The 19,512-nt window shown below is 38.2% G+C and overlaps 1 protein-coding gene across 1 annotated transcript; it reads right to left on the bottom strand.

Moving 5' to 3' along the window:
* Nucleotides 1-2,882: 2,882 nt before the first annotated feature.
* On the bottom strand, nucleotides 2,883-8,212 carry SMIM28 (small integral membrane protein 28). Its single transcript, XM_031026290.2, has 2 exons — nucleotides 8,102-8,212; nucleotides 2,883-3,772 (listed from the first exon to the last, which is right to left on the bottom strand). The coding sequence occupies exons 1-2, from the start codon at nucleotides 8,210-8,212 to the stop codon at nucleotides 3,311-3,313; spliced, it is 573 nt and encodes a 190-aa protein (XP_030882150.2). The 3' UTR covers nucleotides 2,883-3,310.
* Nucleotides 8,213-19,512: the final 11,300 nt, after the last annotated feature.

Below are 19,512 nucleotides of genomic sequence, written 5' to 3'. Positions count from 1 at the left end.
TTCCTGGCTATACTTATTTCTCCCCAAAATACTTCAGAGTTGCTAACAATCTAGTTCTTTCATTTGTGGATTTTCTTCAGCTCTACTGTCTGGGAGCGCTAGCAACTGGTGCTACGGCGTTTGCCAGTTGGGTCAACAGGTAAGCAAGGATGTCGTTTACCCTGTTGTTCTTAACACTCTGCTTGCAAATCCTGCATTGTGAGTTGACTTGGCTACAGCTGCATATTAGGCTGGTGGCTTCAGGAGTGTACAGGAAATGTTGGGTAATAAATGATGCCTCAAAGCTTGATTTACGCTTCCAGTTTCCTCTCAGCCTGTAACCTTACACTTACCCACATCGAAGATCAGCTGTATTTTGTGGCCTAGTCGCCTTAATTAATTGCTCTCAGCCTTGCTTTTATATTAGAATCACTTGCTCTATTTCAATTTAATTGGTCTAGGTGGGTCCTGGTATTGGTAAGTTCAAGTAATTCTACCATGCAACCTGAGGTAAAATCCACTGGTCTCTTTTGCAAGGGTCAGCAAACCTTTTCTTTAAATGACCAGACAGTAGGTATTTTAGGCTTTGAAGGTCATTGTAGTCTCTGTTGCGGCCACTTAAGTCTGATGTAGCAGGAGTAGGCAAACGCACAGTAACTTGTATCCCAATAACTTTATTTCTAGACACCAAAATTTGAATTCATGTAATTTCATGTGTCGCAAAATCCTTCTTTTGATATTTTTTCAACTACTTAAAAATGTAAAAGCCATTCTTGCCTCCAGGATGTGCAGTAACAGGTCGCAAGCAGGATTTGGCTTGTGGGCTGTAGTTTGGCAACCCCTGGTTAGTAGTTTATCTGCTGCTTCCGCTTGGTTCTAGAAGAGAACATCTTTCTTCCTCAGATCACTGATAGCAATTTAAAGGAGTCCTATCACTGACTAGTTCTTTTATTTATTTTTTAAAAGATTTTATTTATTTATTGGTGTGTGTGAGAGGGAGAGAGAGCACAAGCAGGGGGAGGGGCAGAGGGAGAAGCAAAATCCTTGCTGAGCAGGGAGCCCAGCACGGGGCTGGATCCCAGCACCCTGGGATCATGACCTGAGCCGAAGGCAGATGCTTAACTTATTGAGCCACCCAGGCACCCCAAACTAATTCTTTTAAATAGGTCTCATCAGGACATTTTAAACATGGTGGTGCATTTCCTCAACAGCCTTAGAAGTTGTAGCAGTTGGGATGCTTTTGTCTACCAGTAACAAGCCTGGCTTAGATGGCTTCAAAGAGTAGGAAACACATTCTCTAACTAAAATATAGACAGTTAAAAGGCTAATTCAGCTTTTCCACAATGTCATCAACCCTTCTGTCTACTCTCCTGTCCTTAGGATCAGTCGTGGCTCATGTCTTGCCTCACGGTTGCAAGATAGCCATAGTGCCCCACGTGCCACATGAGGCATGTTAACATCCAGCAAAGAGGCACGGTGCTTCCTTCTGTGTGTGTGTGTGTGTGTGTGTGTGTGTGTGTGTGTGTGTATATATATATTTTTTTTTTTTTTTTAAATGAGGCAACCTTTTCTAGAAAAACTCTCTCCTGCATAGATCTCCCTTTAGGTCCCAAAGATCTAATCAGTCTCTGGTGGAGGAACTGAGATCACCATGATTAACTGTCATGATGCATCCCCCGGCGTTGGGAGGGCTCTGGTCTGTCTCACACAAGTGGCCTCAGGATCCCAAACCAAATCAGGGTTCTGTTAGCAAAGGAGGAGGAATGGCAGTTGGAAAAGAATCAACATGGTCTCACCCAGAAGTAGATTCTTAGGATTAAAAAAAAAATCTGAAGAAGGCTGTCTGCTGAGCTTTTCATTTCCATTTGTCTTATTTACTTCCCTTAAAGACCATCAGGGAATTTTTCAGTATAATTTTCCTGAGAGAAATTGTATTGATCTTCACTCAAATAGCTTATATTTTGCCTTGGTCTTTAAAGGTACTACTATTATTTCTATCAGATTATATTTAGAAATAAATGTATCCTATTTGGGCTTACCTTGGTATCTTCCTAAAACTGTACCACATTGCATATCTAGCATAGAACTCTTATGTAAAAGTAAAAAAAAGTTTTTTGTTCATTTTTAACCATCAAAGTGTCGCCTAGTTTTTGTCTTATGAAAACAACTAAAAAAGTTTTACCAAGAAAATTAGAGTATCAAATACAAGTTTTAGAATCATCCATGTCACCCTCCTGCTTCCTCCACTACCTCCAAGGGATTTCTGATCTGCATCTCAAGCGGTACATGGCCCATCTCTACCTCCCCATTTGAAAACCATGGAGGGAGATTTGTATCCCTTCCAAACCCAGCTGGGCTCCTCCTACCGAGAGCTTTGATGCCCAGCCAGGAGCATGGCCCGAAACTCCACATTTGCAATTTTCTTAGACGAACATTGGGTGCAGTGGAAGGTGCTCCAGCCCAGAGCCGAGAGGCTTCTGATGCCAGCTCTTGATGAAGTATTTAACCTCAGACAAGTTACTTAACCTCTCCGTGTTCTAGTTTTGATACCTGTCAAGCAAAAGTTTGGACCATCTGATTCATGAGGTCCCTGTTAGAGCTAATCTGTGTTTCTCCTTACTATGTGATCCTAAATTTTGACCTTTGCTTTCCCATGTGAAACTAGTATCTACTCTGTTACTGCTGCTTATGAAGGCCACACAATCACTCATCGTGTCCCCTAAGATGGTGTGTTAGAGCAGCACCTCTGTCCTGCCACAGCACTGTGGGACGAGCCAGGATGTTCTGGTGGGAGACATTCCCACCTACCAGCCCGATCCTTTTCCCATTCTAGGAGGCAAATTAGAACACAAGTAAGCAAGGGCTACTCCAGGAAGCAGATAATTTTGGAGAGCTTTATTAGTTTTTTTAAAGCTAAAATGTCTGCAAATGTCTGTCTGTACCTTCATTCTTACTACTGAGACCTACTTTACCATTGTTGACCATACAACTGACCACTGCAGTTCTTGAGATGTTTTCCTTCTAGAACTCTCCAGCCATCTTGAAGCTTTCACACAGAAGTGAAGCCATAAAACCCTGAAAAACGTGTGTAGGAAGAAACACTTTATTTGGTGGGAAAAGCTGTTTCCTTTGGCTTAGCAGCGTTTTTCTTTTCCTTCGGAGCTCGTCCCCATGCTTACCAGTCATTCTAATTGTTTCTCAACTCACACAGAATTTTCCTATTTTTTTCTCAGGGGTGTTACATATTTTAGACAAGTCGAGTCCTCCTCAGGACAGCCTAGGAGAAATTTTCCCTAAGGAACTTGAGAACGGTTACCCAGACTGACATTTGTCAAGCTTGGCGCCCATTCATCCAGGAGTCTGCCGGGTGCCGGGTGGGCTCCAGGAGGGGCTGCGAGCTGTGCTTTAAATGGTTCCCACCAGCAGTTTCTATTTGCCCCTCCCGGCCAGGGGAGCCCTCTTCACCGGGAGGGCCGGCCTCCAGAGCCTCCACCCTAGGACGATTCCTGGTGGCCTCCTCGTAGGAGGGGGGTAGGCCCGCCTCCCATGGCAGCGGGGAGTAGAAGTCCTGCTCAACGTTCTGCGGGAAGCCCGGCAGGAACTCCGTGGCCTCCCCTGCAGCGGGGCGCACTAGGGGGTCGGGGCTGAACACCTGCCCCCGGAGCCGGGGGGCCTTGCAGCGGCCATACAGGAAAAGCAGCAGGAAGGCCAGGAAGAGCAGGATGGTCGCTGGAAGAAGGATGCACAGGAAGGGCTCCACGTCGTCTTTGGTGGAACTTCTCTGCTGGGTGCCCTGGAATTCGGGAACGAAGCTGGGTTAGGAGATGGGGAAAGAAGACTTCTGCGTTCCCTAAAGCTCCTCTCTTTCTTCATCTTTTATCCTTATCCACATTACCCACTCTGAAAATCACTGTAGTATTTCTTTATGCCAATGGGCTTGAGCCCACGTGAAGTAAAGTAAATGGATGTGATAAAGTATGAACTGAGATGTCAAAAATACATATTGACGATATCCTACAATATCTCCCCGAAGGAAAACCAGAAGAGTAGGTTTTAGTTGGTCAGCCCACCACTCATTCTTTGAACAGGAGCTCTTACTCTTTATGCACTTATTTTATTTAGACTTAGACCAATAATGTGGTATTGCCACAAGAAGGATGATATGGAATTTAAATGATTTAATTCGGGAATGAATTCTGACATTGTTATGTGTTCATATCACATATAAATAATATTTGAAATCTGAGTTGATCACTGACATTTATGATGAATGAGATTTTAAAATTCCATTTGTTTTTGCAGTATTTGTAGAATCAATATGGAAACTTCTGAACTTTTTTTTTTTAATTTTATTTATTTATTTATTTGACAGAGAGAGACACAGCGAGAGAGGGAACACAAGCAGGGGGAGTGGGAGAGGGAGAAGCAGGCTTCCGGCTGACCAGGGAGCCTGATGCGGGGCTCGATCCCAGGACCCTGGGATCATGACCTGAGCCGAAGGCAGACGCTTAACGACTGAGCCACCCAGGTGCCCCTGAACTTTTTTTTTTTTTTTAAGACTTTATTTATTTGACAGAGAGAGAGAGCACAAGCAGGAGGGAGCCCTATGTGGGGCTCGATCCCAGGACCCTGGGATCATGACCTGAGCCAAAGGCAGCCACTTAACCAACTGAACCACCCAGGCGCCCCAACTTTTGAACTCTTTATAGAAAAAGAATTGTATCCTATTACAGCCTAAAATTTCTCTAAGCGGCTGTGTAGGGACTATTTGTAGCCAAATTCCTGCAGCACGCTGTTTAGATCTGTTCAAGAGGGGAAAAAGCCTGAATTGAAAAATAAAGTTTAATGAATCTTATATAAAAAATACCCTCCCCCCAAGAAAAAAAACCCTATCTAGTCTAGGATATTATTAAACTAGATATGAGAAAATTTCTGCAATATCTGTGCTTTGAGAGGAGAAGTCATTTGTGGACTCTATCTGGTATAAACACTAATTTTTTGGTTGTTTACTTAGAGTACAATCTCTAAAGTGTGAGCATGTCTGGTGCTTTGTTATGATATTCATCATCTGCAAGGCTTCCCATCTCAGACTTCAATGTAAACATGAAATTAAATATTCTTGAAAGTTCAGTAGTTTAAAAAAATTGCCGATAAATTCTTAAGCAACCTAGGAGGTATTGATTTTACGATATTAGCTCACAAGGTAATGATGGTTCTTGATGAAGTAAAGAGTATAATAGCCATGAAATGATGCTTCAACAGCAAGGTAGAGAAGCGGTACAAAAATACTGTTCCAAATTGCAGAGACATTGCTTTAAATAAAGTGGCTAGTAGTGAGGTATTAAAAAGCTTCTCTGTTATATAAAGCATACAGCAACAAATGTGTTTGTATCCACAAAAATTAAAGCCTTATGTTGTGTTTCAAACAAACAAGCAAAATACTAAGCTCTTTATCTACTTATTTAAAATAAAATATAATAATAAAACTATGAGAGCCCAGGGATCTCTCCTTGATTTTGGGGGTAAGGACAACTGTTTTGCTGGCGTGACCTCTTAAGAGACTCGCTTATCTAGTGTTGTTTGTATCATCTTTACTTCCTAAAGAATTTACAATTATGTGTGTTATGTTGATTCAAAATTAGATAGTTTATTTAATATTTATATTGCCAGATATTTTGTCCTTGGTATATTGGTTCAAATTGTTTTGGATTTTTTTTTAAATGCAGATATGAGTTCAGATATTTTAGCTTAAAGTGCATAAAAATTAAAAGTGTGTTTTGTTTTTGTTTTTGGAAACAGAGCATCGTCTTTGGGGTTTGACAGCTCTGGCTTTGAATTCTAGTAGGACTTTCTAATACTTGCATGACTATGGACCATTTATTTGTCCTCTATGGGCCTGGATTTCCTTCTCTATGAAATGGAAATAATATCTTTTTTGGAGAGTTGGCATGATAATTTAATGAATCAATGTGTGTAAAGCACTTGGTGAATAATAGATATTTATATATTTCTACCTCAGGAACTCACATGGTCAAATTTACTAGAAAATAAAATACTAAAGATAACCAGAAGAAATCTAGAAATTTATTGCTAAGGCTAGAAAATGCAGTGAACATAAAAAAAAAAAAAGAAACTAACATTACTATATTTATTTTTCAATATATTTTTTCAGAAAAAATATTTTAGTAACAATATATTTTACATGTGTGATTATTGTTTTATTTCTAAGTTATGGGTTCTTTCTGTTTTCTTACGCATTATCTATCAAAACTATTAACTTAAAATCTGTTGTGATGTAATAGGACTTTGATTACAAAAGCTATAAGAATAGATGAACTCATAAATAATTTACTACCATTAGTAAAAAATCAAGTTGGACTCAAAAGCAATTTAACTATGTTTAGGCTTTTTCTCTAGATGAATCGTTAAAATCATTAAAGCTTCTAAAACACTCTTCAGGGGCGCCTGGGTGGCTCAGTCGTTAAGCGTCTGCCTTCGACTCAGGTCATGATCCCAGGGTCCTGGGATCAAGCCCCACATCGAGCCCTGCATTGGGCTCCCTGCTGAGCGGGAAGCCTGCTTCTCCCTCTCCCACTCCCCCTGCTTGTGTCCCTCTCTCGCTGTCTCTCTCTCTCTGTCAAATAAATAAATAAAATATTAAAAAAAACAACAACGCTCTTCAACCTTGATAAACATGGACTATTATGCATGACTTAGTTTTCTTCATTCTCCATCAATTATATGGATGATAATAGTTTCTAAACAGCTGTGGGCATCAAATTTTAAATACTCTGTAAGTTCAAGATGCATAGAATATAAAGATACTTCATGTTCTACTTAGAAGATTTTGTGTAATAGACCCTATTGTTTACGGCTCTGCATTTATGGTATTACCAGTATTAGTTGCCTTTTTTTTTTTTTTTTTGCAGTTAGTTGCAAAATTTTGGAAGAAGAAGAGCCACAATCTCCTCCTGTAATCGGTACTTCCATTGGTTGAGTCGAATTTATCCAAATATCAAGTGGCACTAAAAGACTTATCTAAGATGGCAAATTAGGACAATTTCTTGAGATAACTCCTCATGTGTTCCAGTTAAGAGAAGCACAGAGTGACAGGACAAATTTATGATAGTCTCCTTAATTTTCTCTTTTACTAATTCTTGGTATATTGGTTCAAATTGTTTTGGATTTTTTTTTTAAATGCAGAAAAGATGTCTACTTTTCTAGTCAAATGTTCTTATTTGTTCGCTTCCCTCAAAGTTGTTTCTTAACTTTTAATATTTCTGATGCATATATTGACTCAAGGGCTTTCTTGTTCAGGGAATATTTTTTAAAATATTCAGTTAAAAGTGTGACTGTTGAAGGGTATAAAAATCATAGTTATATATATGCAATTATAAGTGTTAAATATAATGTATAAATATATATAAAAAATATCTCTCTGTAAAAAGGTAGTTTGGGAGAACTTAAATACCAGCCTCGTCAGTTGGTTTTCCAGACAACAAGAAAATAGGTTTGTTTCCCTCTTTTTGTGGGGCAGGATCCCTCATTTCCCTCCTGATCATAAAATTGAGTTCTTGGGTTTCTACAAATATTTTTCCTTTCTGCCGCCTCAGATTGAGGCTTCTTTGGTGATTGCCCAGACAAAGCAAAGCAGCTGCTGCATTTCTTAGGGACAAAAACCTCCTTAACCCTCTGCCACCCGGCCGGAGGTAAGAGCCTTGGCTTCTCCTAACTCCTAGAAACGCTGTCATTCTACAGCCAAAGGGAGCCTCTCGTTACTGTGTATGTAGACATTGCTTTACTGTGCAAAGAACAAAGTCCTAAAACCAAGGCTTAAAGATTTGTTGACTCCTCCCTTCAGGTGTTCTTTGATAAATTTGATCTCTCAGGTGTTCTTGGAATGTATTTGTGGCAGGTTTTACTTGAATCCATCCTTGTCAAAAGAATTCAACTTTCCAGTTACTTCCTTAGACCACGCCAGTCAGTGAGTGAATATTTCTGTCCTACCCATAAAGTAAAATGCTGCCACTAAGTTTTAAGATCCTAAAAATATAGGCATAGTTGGTTTTAAAGCTGACAGAGACACTTTGGGGAAGAAAAGGCTGAAGTCATAGATACAGACCTGCAGCTGGGTTTCCGGAAGAGGTTGGCTTGGTTCGCTCGTTAACCACTCATATGTCCCTCTGCCGGCGTGGCCAAACTTCCTCCAGCTACTGGCCATCAGGCCCCGCATGTTTCCATCCGACTGTTGCTCTGACCACCCTTCCACCTCGCTGCCCAGATTTCAACAATACTGCTTGCTCTTGGCCTGGATCCAGCTTGGATGTGCTCGGCTGATGGCTGTTGGTAAACTCCTTCTCTGATGAGTGGCAACCGGGAAAAGAAACCAACCAGAGAGACCTCTTGGGACTGGCTGTATTTAAATTCAGTGCCTCTGCATTTGTTTTGTGGCCTTTATCATTGTAAGGATTGGCATCAGATATCAGACACGGAATAGATTTCAGACCGAGGAGTTCTCTGCATTTGCATTATTACAGTGCAGTGGATGGTCTCAGTGAGTAAAAGCTGTTTATATTGAGATATAAATAAGACCCTCTCCCTTCCCTTCCCACATCCCACTCCAGAGATAGCAGCTCAGCAAGAAAAACTACCCAAGCTGAATTTCCTTTAATTATTTCTGGGTTCTAGGATACAGAGAGAAGGGGTATTTGGTAGAGAAACAAGACTCTTTTATAACCTTTTAGTGAATTATTTAGATGAAAGATGCTAATGATAAAGTTGTACAGAAGCCAGACAGACAATAGCTCGGATTGTTTGCAAGAAATATTTGCTGGTTTCAACTAAAAAAAAAAAAAAAATCAAATTACCAATACTTAAAGAGTCTTCCTTTTGATTATCTTGAGAAATTTATACTAAGCTTAAAATAAGAAACTTTCAGTTTGAATATTCACTGAGATAACTTTGGGATGTTTAATTCTACATATTTGTGGAGACTTGAACATTTAAGACATGGTGGTTGGATTCTCTTTAGTGGAGTAAACTTCAGTTTCAAATATTTATTCAACAACTTACAATTCAATATTGCAGTTACCCACATCCTGATCTAAGCATCATTTCCATCAAAGCAACTGTCACGATGCTGAAAGAGTATTTCCTAACTAGGATTTTTTTTTTTCTTAATTAGGATTCTCCACCACTGGCCCATGGTGGCCCACGGAGAGGTTTCGGGGAGAGGGTAGTGAACTCACTACACTTTTAGATAGATCCAATTTCTGGGGAGGAGCCATCATTTTCATTACCCTTTCAAAGACTGCAGCCCTCCTTGATACAGTTTGGCTCTTAGCCAAACTTCTCATTTGTGATAGAAGTTTTCACTAAGTTTCCCAGTGCCTGGATCAGTATCCTAGTGTGGAACTCCTTTATCACTTCGTCCTTTTAGTTCTTACTGTGGAGTAAGTTGATTTTGTGCTCTCAGTTAAAATTTGCCTTGTCCCACTGATGTGTTCCTATTTTAAGCCAGTCTTGTATCCCCACACTGGTATATCCAAAGCACCCGGCCATCAGTGCACTATTTTACTTTTTTTTTTCGCATGTCGTGGCTTTGCTAATACTGTGTCCTCAACTCTTCCTCCATCCTATCAACTTCAATACCTTCATTTCTTAAGAAGCAAGTTGGAAAACTGGATCAAAAGCATTAAATATGCACCTGTAATGTTAGACCCTCCTCCAGCATTGAATGAATCAGATACAAATTCCTGCTCTTCTGGATATATTTCTGGGGACCAAGAGAAACAAATCACATAAATAAAATATTTATCAGAAGGTGATACATGCTCTGGAGAAAAGCAAAGGAGCAGAGTAAATGCTGAAGGAAGGGCACTTTTAAAGGGGGAAGCCAACTAGGACCTCAGGGAGAGTGATATTTGCACAAAAAGCTGAAGGATGCAAGGGATTCAGCCATGAAGTTATCAGATGGAAAGTATTGCAGACCACGGAAATAGCCAGTGCAAAGGCCCTGAGGTCACATGCCTGGTAAGTTCTCAGAATGGCTAGAAGGTCAGGGTGGCTGGAGCAGTAAGCCAGGAAAAAAGTAGGATATTAAGAGAGAGAGGATTTGTGGGAGGTCATAGGGCAGCACAGAGTAGAGGGTTTATAGAGCATTGTAAGAATTGTAGCTTTTACTCTAAGTAAAATGTAGGAGCCATGTGGAGTTTTGAGCAGAGGAGTGATAAGATTGGACTTCCATTTTAAAAGGATCACTCAGGCTCATCTGTGTTTGAAATAGGTATAGGGATTAGGGCAAAAGCACAGAGACCAGCTAAGGCCTCTTTTAATAATTCAGGGGAGAAATAATGGACCAGAGTAGTAGCAGTGGAAATGGTGACATCTAGATCAATTTTAGGAATAAAGGCAACAAGATTTCTGGAAGAACCGAAAGTCGTACAAAATGGAAAAAAAAAATCAAGGAGGATTCCGTTTTAGGCTTGAGCAATAGGAAGGATGACCATTCTCCTTTACAGAGAAGGAGAAAGACCAAATGGGGCAGGTTGTGTTGTATTGTTTTGTTTTGTTTTTACAGAAGAGGAATAAAGAGAGTTGCGTTTGGACATGGTAAGTTTGCAATATTTGTGAGTTTGGATATTAGAATTTGGAGTTCAGGAGTGAGGACTAGACCACAGTCAATAGTTGGAACTCACTGGCAAGGAGATGGTATTTAAAACTTCAAGACTTAGTGAGATCACCAAGAGAATGAGAGTCAATAGGATGGGGAGACAGGGAGTGGCAGTGAGATGGAAGAGAACCCAAGTGGTGTCTTAGAATCCAAGGGAAGAAATGTTTCTAGAAGGAGGGAATGATCTCAAAATGTAGGTACTGTGTAATCAAGTAAGATGATGGGTGAGATTTACTATTGGATTTAACAAAATGGGTTGGGGAAGGGGTGTCCCTGGTTATTTGGACAAGAGTAGTTTTGGTGGAGTGGTTGGGGCAAAGCTTGATTGGGATGGTTATAAGAGAGAGAGGGGGGAGCAGAATTGGAGATAGTGAATATCAACAATCTTGAGTTATTTTTGCTTGAAAGGGGAGCAAAAGAATGATGAGTAGCTGGATAGAGCAGTAGAGTTAAGAGTTATATACTCAAAACAGAACAAATTAATAGATTATTGCAATGAGCACTGGGTGTTATATGCAAACAATGAATCATGGAACACTACATCAAAAACTAGTGAAGTACTGTATGGTGACTCGCATAACATAAAAAAAAAAGAACAAGTTAATAGATTATTGGAAAAAAGATATCATCAATATATGTCAACCCTCAACAATTCTACTTCTAGGAATTCATCCTAAAGAAACAATCTGATGAATACTCAAAGATATTATGTTGTTGAAAGATGTTTTAGCACTACCTTGAATGTCTAGAATAACAAACAAGATTTTTAAAAATTCCACAAAAGACTTAGCTAATAAAATATCCACATATAAAGACAGATTATCACCTGAAAGGAAAGCCCAGAAAAATATAAACATGCTTACCACAATTAAGAAAAACTTGTTAGAAAATTGCCTGTTTTATTACAAATTTTCATGCCTCTGCATATAGAAAAAATGTTAACAATGGTATTTTTCCTAAGTGGTGGAATTACAGGTTTTTGTTTTTTGGTTTTTTTTTTTTATGGAACTATGGTTCTTTTTGCTGATCAACACTGGTAATTTTTCTATAAATATAGATATTCTATTTTCAAGAATTACCAAGACTTGTTGGTTTTCTGGTTCTGCTGATTTGTGGAGTGGTTGGACCCAGGGCAGTCTGCTTTAGTTGTGTGACATATTTCCTCTTCTGGGTCAATAATGGAGAAAAGTCCCTGAGAACTCCTGGTCAGGGAAGATCGAAATAAATTAAAGATGCCTATAGAACAGCAGTAGGGTTTTTTTCCCATATTTAATTCTAAACTAGTAAATACATTTGAATTTTAGCAAACTGGTCAGTGCACTTTCTCAAGATGCTATTATAGGAATTAAATAAGCTTATATTTGATTAGGAGGACTGAAAACTAATCAGTAGATGGCAGGCAGCGCTGTGATGAATCACTCTGCCTGAACCAGAGTTCCATGGAGACCAAGGGTTCACCTAAGGGTCAGCAGATCTGGCCTTGGGTTTTGTTCAACTTTGTCCCTGATAATCTGGAAGGGAAGAGACCTAAACAATGTGACTAAATCCACTAGCAATAATGGACTGAATGAGGAAGATATGCCGGAAATGATTTTTTAAAAAACCAAACAAGTGTGACAATAAAAAAGGAAAAATTACTGAAGTTTACTTTGGAAAAACACGAACACTTATGGAAATGGAAGATTTCCATTTTGAACAGAAGATTAAAAAAACATATTATGAAGCTATAATTAACATAAAATAGAATCTTAGCCTTCTTACATGCAAATTTTGGTGAATCTTAGCGCAAAGATCTTCTGTGTTCTGTTTGATGAATTTTGACAGTTTTATTTACCCCTGTAATCACCACATAAAACAAGATATAAAACATTTCTATCACCCCAGAAAGTTCCTTTCTCCTTCAGTCAACTATTTTTAAATTCCTGTCTACAATGGAAGAATATTTTTTTAAAAGTCTCAATTCTTCCCCCATATCAAAAGCAGGATATGAAATGTATAAGCTTACTGTGTCCTCTGGTTATGAACTTGGGTATTTTCAAGCATTTGGCCTTTACTTTTTCAATACCTGGAATCAAGGAAAATCTAGGTGTATTTAAAATAGAATAATGATCACAAATGTTTGGAAATCAAATTGATATTCTTAAACTTAGAACTGGAACTAGGTAGGTAGATACATTTAGATTAAAAATCCTCATGGAATTTGTCTATGCATGTTTTCTTTATTCATATATATGACGGAATGGGTTAGCTGGGGTGGAGGAACCCCATTATTTAATCCCTAAATTATCACATATTATTATATTACCTATTTTTTTTTTTACAACTCTGAATTATAAGAATTCTTCCTAATTTTGCAGATTAGGAGATTAAGGATTAAACAATCTTGGGGACAATTTTTCCAAGCTTTTCCTAGATTCTATAATTCCTGGAGCCAGGTCTGGGTGTCCTCACACCTCACTGTGTGAGGCAAAGGAAGTCTAAGATGATGAGGGCTGTTCCTTTTCTCCCACGTGTAGCTGCCTTCAACTTGATGCAAAACCTAGAGCTGGCAAATGTTGCATGGTTATAAATATAAGGCCTCTTAGGAAAAATCAGTTGCCCTCAAACTCCTTTCTCTACCATCATTTCTTTTTTGACACCTTTCCTGGTTTGCCTCTGTCACCATCAGCCCAGAAACAGTCAACGACCACCTCCTATGGCTGGCTCCCGTGCCATACACATGCTCTCATTAGTTCACAGGTTCTAGTCTGTGTTGAAATTGTCTCAAAGTCTTTCTTGACCTCCCGAATAGAGGACATACAATCGTCTTGTCACTTCTCTGGATGCCCAGGCCTGACACGCGTGTTGCACTCAAATGTTTTGGGAAGAATGAAGTACCGAGTCTCCATTACTCTATTGAATACTGTCAGATGACCTCACCAGAGGGTTATTGGATTGCATGTACTGGTAAGAGGGCGCCCTTTGGGTTGACCTGGGAGCTGCTGCAACTACATCTAGGTGCTGGACTTTTCCCCTGCTCCGTGGAGGTCTCTGCTCAAACTCAACAGGGCCCGCCCTTGGGAATCCGTGGGCCTATACACTGGACTGCACCATTCACTGGAGCTCATCCAAATCCCCCAAAAGATGCTCCCAATAACGCACATTTAAGCAAGGTCACTTAAAATATCCAAAATGCTCTTGGGGAAATTTTAATCTGAACCCAAAATTCAGCAAGTAGTTTAGAATGGAACAAATAACATAAGTGGCATATGTTTGGGATATGACAGCTCCCGAATAAGGAGTAGCTACTGTTGGACATACGGAAGAACCTATAGAACATCAGCAACTCTGATTTAAATATGTGTTTTGAAGTCCTCGTTTGTATCAAGGTCTTCTCCCTCTGATTAGGAATACTATCATATGAAAATGCTTGATAGATTTGACTTCATAATTTGAAATAAGAGAAAGAATTCCAAATACATCTGGGCTGTTTTCATGTGCAGCCTGATAATTGAGACAAGATCTCTTCCTTCAGCAAGCATTTCCGTATTTTTGAAATGATGATATAATTAAAGTCACAGTGTATATGTTCCCAGTATTCTTTCCCCTATAGACATCAGTCCATACTTGTGTGAGTTTGCCCAACTGCTAAGAACAAAACCTAAATATCCCCTACCCTTCCTACAAACACACACTTAGGTGAACAGAATAAAATCTTTGGTGGGTTTGTGATTACAGATAGAATTATGGAAATTTTTTTCAGGGGCAACCAGTTGGCGGGACCATTTGGATTGAACGAGAATTTTATTTATACCTTCACTCACTTTTTGTGGTTAATTAACCCATAGCAGTATTTCTGTTTACTGTCTCATTTCAGGAACTTACGTATGTGAAAAAAATGGGCCTTTTAGTCACATTTCCATGCACACGGGTCTAAAATATTGTCCTGTTAATTCCAAATAGTATTTTGTAGACAGACTTAAGCAATTTAAAGATGTATTTTCTTTTTTTTCCTTGGAGTTTTTATTTAAATTCTAGTCAACACACAGTGCAATTTTGGTTTCAGGAGTAGAATTCAGTGATTCATCACTTACATACAACACCGAGTGCTCATCAAAGCAAGTGCCCTCCTTAACACCCATCACCCATCAGCCCATCCCCCCCACACATTGCCCTCCATCAACCCTCAGTATGTTCTCGATCTTTAAGAGTCTCTTATGGTTTGTTTCCCTCTCTTTCCTCCCACCCCCATATATTCATTGTTTTGTTTCTTAAATTCCACATATGAGTAAAGTCATATGGTATTTGTCTTTCTCTGACTTATTTCAGTTAGCATTATACTCTCTCTGTTGCTAATAAGGCAACAACTTCCCAGGAGAACTTGTCCATGGCCCCACATTACATTTCTTTTACTGATCCTGCTCTCTTTTGAGGTTTTAACCAAGAAGGAAAAATAAAAGTTGAAAGAAATAACAAAGGATATAAATGATTCAAAATCTGGGTAATCAGCTTTTGAATAACCATTGAATTTTCTTGTCAGACTTTCATGAGAAGTAGTAGGATTTGAAATGACATCAATGCCCATATGTAGGAGAATGGCTGAACTATGGTGCATCCACACAAAGGCATACCATGCAGCTCTGTAAAAGAATAAGCATCTCTATGGATGGAGAAATGGGAATGTGGTGTTAAGGGTGGGAAGGAACAATAACTCTGGGTATACTTTTTTGTATAATTCTGACTCTTAGAAGCTTGGTAAGGTTTCACATGTCTAAAAACTTTTATTTTTCTATAAATTGATCAGTTTTATGTCTTCAAAGTTATTGGATCATTGATATTAATTCTCTTTAAAGCACACCTGTATCTATGGTTATGTCCTTTTTTCCATCGCCAGTTTCATTTGTGCTTCCTATTTTTTTTCATTTTTGAACAAGACTGCAGGTTTGTCAGTTCTATTAATCTTTTCTAAAGACTGTATTGGGCTTCCTGATTCTGTCTTTGTTTTCTATTTTATTAAGTTCCACTCTATTTATTTTCTTTTTTCTTTGAATTTATTTTGCTGTTCTGATGGCCCTAAATTTCTCAAGATGAATGCTTAACTCTGGACATTTTTAGTCTTATTTTCTTTATGAGGAGTTAGGGCTATAAGTTACCCTCGGACTATTGCTTTAGCTGCCTCCTTCAAATTTTATTATATAGAACTTTTATTATTTAGTTCTGAGTATTTTTAAACTTTACTTTTTAAATTTTTTTAAATTAACATATAATGTATTATTTGTTTCAGGGGTACAGGTCTGTGATTTTTATTTGACCCAAGACTTACACATGCATTTAATTTCTACCGGTCAGAGGATTTTCTATTTATACTTATTTTTGATTTATAAATAAGTTTCATTGTTTTTGGAGAACATATTGATGTGATAACAGTTCTTTAAAATTTTACAACTTAATAAAAATATGTGGTTAGTTTTTCTTTAAGTGTTCCATGTGTGGTTGGAAACCGTGGCTGCTCTAATTGTTGGTTGTAGGGTTCTGAATATGTTAATGAGATTTTTTTTTTTATCAAAGAATGCAAAGAGCTTAGATCACCTTAGCTTTACCCCCCAGCTCAAATGATTTGATATTTTAGTTGTTTTTTAGTTTTAGGTTTATAGAAAAAATTGAGCAAAAAGTACAGAATTCCCATATACCCCCTTGCCCCACCCCAAATTTCCCCTATTTTTAACATCATGCATTAGTGTGGTACATTTGTTACAATCGATGAACCAATATTAATACATTATTATTAACTAAAGTCCTTAGTTTAGTTTTCACTCTATTGCACATTCTATGGGCTTTGACAAATGTACAATGACATGTATCTACCTTTGCAGTATCATACAGAATAATGGTTTCACTGCCCCCCAAATTCCCTGTGCTCTGCCTATTCATCCCTTCCTCTACCCCTACCCCTGGCAACCACTTATCTTTTTACTGTCTCCATAGTTTTGCCTTTTCTAGAGTGTCATATAGTTGTCATATGGTATGTGACATATGACATTGGCTTGGAAGCTTGGCTTCTTCCACTTAGCAATGTGCATTTAAGTTTCTCCATGTCTTTTTGTAGCTTGATAGTTCATTTCAGTTCTGTTCTTTTTCAAGTCCAAATATAAGATACTGTTGTCAGATATTCTTGTTTAGATTTACCTATATATTTACATATTCCTTGGCTTACTATCCTTCTTGCATCTCAGACTTTCCTTCAGCAATCATTATCCATCTTCCTTCTATGAAGGAATAAAATCACTCTTTAAAAAAAAAAATGTGTATCTTTATTTTACTCTCATTATTGAATGATAGATTTTCTGAGCAAATATTTCCAGATGGATAGATATTTTTATTGGCATTTTGAAGATATTGTACTGCTGGCTTCAGTAGCTGATGTTAGGAAGCTAATTATAATTGCTAGGCCTTGTACTGGTCTGTCTCTTCTGTCTGGCTGCCTTTCAAGTTTTCTCTTTGCTTTTGGTCTTTAATATCATTATGCAATTAGAGGTGAATATATTTTATTTAAATCTTATTACAAGTTGTGTTTTGTATATCTATGGTTCATGTCTTCCACTTGCTTTTTGGAAACTTTGGAATTATTATCCTATTGTTTTTCTTTCATTCCTTTTGAGACTGTTACTAAATATATTTTAGACTTTTTCATTCTGTTTTCCATATCTTTTTTTTTTTTAAAGATTTTATGTATTTATTTGACAGAGAGAGAGACACACAGCGAGAGAGGAAACACAGGCAAGGGGAGTGGGAAAGGGAGAAGCAGGCTTCCCACGGAGCAGGGAGCCCCACGCGGGGCTCGATCCCAGGACCCTGGGACCATGACCTGAGCCGAAGGCACACGCTTAATGACTGAGCCCCCCAGGCGCCCCTCCATATCTTTTTAACGTCTCTTCCCATGTTCCATATCTTTCATTCTGCATTTATCAACTAGTTAGTAAATTCTCTTCTCCTCGGAGTCTGATTAGCTGTGAAACACATCCATCCTTAAGTTTTAAATTTGAACAATGATATTTTTCATTTCTAGATGCTTTAGAGTTTTCCCCCTTAAAAGTGGTTCATAATTTTTTATAGTCTCTTATTCCTAGGTTTTGTTTCTGGAATCTGCTATTTCTTATAACTTGATTTTTTTATCTAGTCATTTAAATATCTGAATCCTTTAGAGTCAAAGTCTGTTTATTTTTGCTTAATCTCTCTTAGAGTAAGAATGTATTTTCCCTGTTTGTTTGGTAGTTTTTACAATTGGAAGTTCATAATTTGTTGAACCTGATCTGTGAGAATCCTGAGATACTAAATTGAAGGTGCTTTCCCTAGAGTTGATTTGCATTCAGTACTGATGAGCCCAACACCAACATGGGATCGCTTCAATTACACTTGGGAATTCCGGATTAAATGTGGGAGTTGCAGATTCAGCTTGTTTGCCTTGTTGGAAGCCTCAGGCTCAGCCTTCCAATTCCATGGTGATCTCTGCTCTAGTTTCATATACACGTTGCCTTGCCTGTCAGATTCTTGAGTGTCCTGCTGTGCATCGCTATAGAATGGAATATTTCTTAATCTTATTTGATCATGGAGCTTTTTTTGGGGGGGGGACTCATTTTCAGATCTAGTTTTCCAGTGAACATTGCTTAAGTTCTAGTCCAACCCCTTCATTTTATAGAGAGGAAACTGAAGCTGTATGACTGGGCCAGTGTTTCACAATGAGTCTGTGCTAGAGGGAGGGAAAAATCCTTTCCATCATATAACCAACATGCTTTCAAACCCTGGAAAGTCCATTAGTAGAACATCCATTTCTTCCCTGGTGAAAGTGTTCTTATATGTGACATGTCTCACCATTGGACATGTTTCTGAGAGCTGACTGTCTTGGGGCAGATTTATATTTGGGGCAGATATTTGTTAAAATATGTAAGTAAAACCTTACATTGTTTTTGGTAGGGGGAACAGTGAGATTGATGTTCTTAACAATAAAAGGTTTAGATATTGTTCTGGGTTAGGGGTATGTGCTGTGTAGTTTCTCAAGAGTTAGGCTAGGTGATTTAGAAAGATATTTGTATACTCTAGGGTATTGCTGTTGAAATATGGAGGATCAAAGCATTAATAAGTTTATGGCTCAATTTATCCAGATGAAAGCCTTTGAATTGAAATCTGCATTATTTAACAGTCCCATTTTTTGACATACAATTGGGATACTGGCGATTTAATTTGGGGACATTGGGTTTGAAATGCCAAGTTTAATCTGCATTCTCATTTTAAGGCTCATTCTTTTAGCAGTATTTATAACTCAAAATTTTGTTGAATCATGTTTCAATTTCTTGCCTTTATATATTTTACTTATACTTTACACATATTTTTAAGACTCCTGATGGTAGTTCTCCTTGCAAATAGATATTTGTTATGATTGTTATAACATAAGAAGCAGTTTGTATTGAATTGAAATTTGGAACCCTTTATCCCTTAGTCACTGAGTTATAGAATACGATTGTTTAGAGGGTTCCTAGGTAGTGAAGTCCAAGTTCAGGGCTTCAAATTCTAAATTAACCACCCAGCAAGTGGTATAGATCCTTTATTACTTGGCAGTATTTTTGTCATTTCTTGAGCAAGTATTTCTATTGAGTATTTTTTATTATTAGTAGTAGTATTTTATTATTTATTTTCTTGAGTATTAATTTTAATTCTAGTTAACATACAGTGTCATATTAATTTCAGGTGTACAATATAGTGATTCAACAATTCCATACATCACCCAGTGCTCACCATGATAAGTACAGTCCTTAATGTCCATCACCTATTTCACCCATCCCCCTCCTCCCCTCTGGAAACCATCAATTCCCTATAGTTAAGAGTCT

Source organism: Leptonychotes weddellii, chromosome 8 (genome assembly GCF_054177405.1).
Source record: "Leptonychotes weddellii isolate Sample4059 chromosome 8, ASM5417740v2, whole genome shotgun sequence".
Taxonomy (NCBI): domain Eukaryota; kingdom Metazoa; phylum Chordata; class Mammalia; order Carnivora; family Phocidae; genus Leptonychotes; species Leptonychotes weddellii.
This window is presented reverse-complemented; position numbering and strand designations above follow the sequence as displayed.

What these genes read in the sequence shown, in the direction of transcription:
- SMIM28 (XM_031026290.2), bottom strand. Translation starts at nt 8,212, where the DNA reads ATGCGGGGCCTGATGGCCAGTAGCTGGAGGAAGTTTGGCCACGCCGGC. An exon ending in TTCCGGAAACCCAGCTGCAG is followed by an intron (nt 3,773 to 8,101) that starts GTCTGTATCTAT and finishes CCCGAATTCCAG; the next exon opens with GGCACCCAGCAGAGAAGTTC.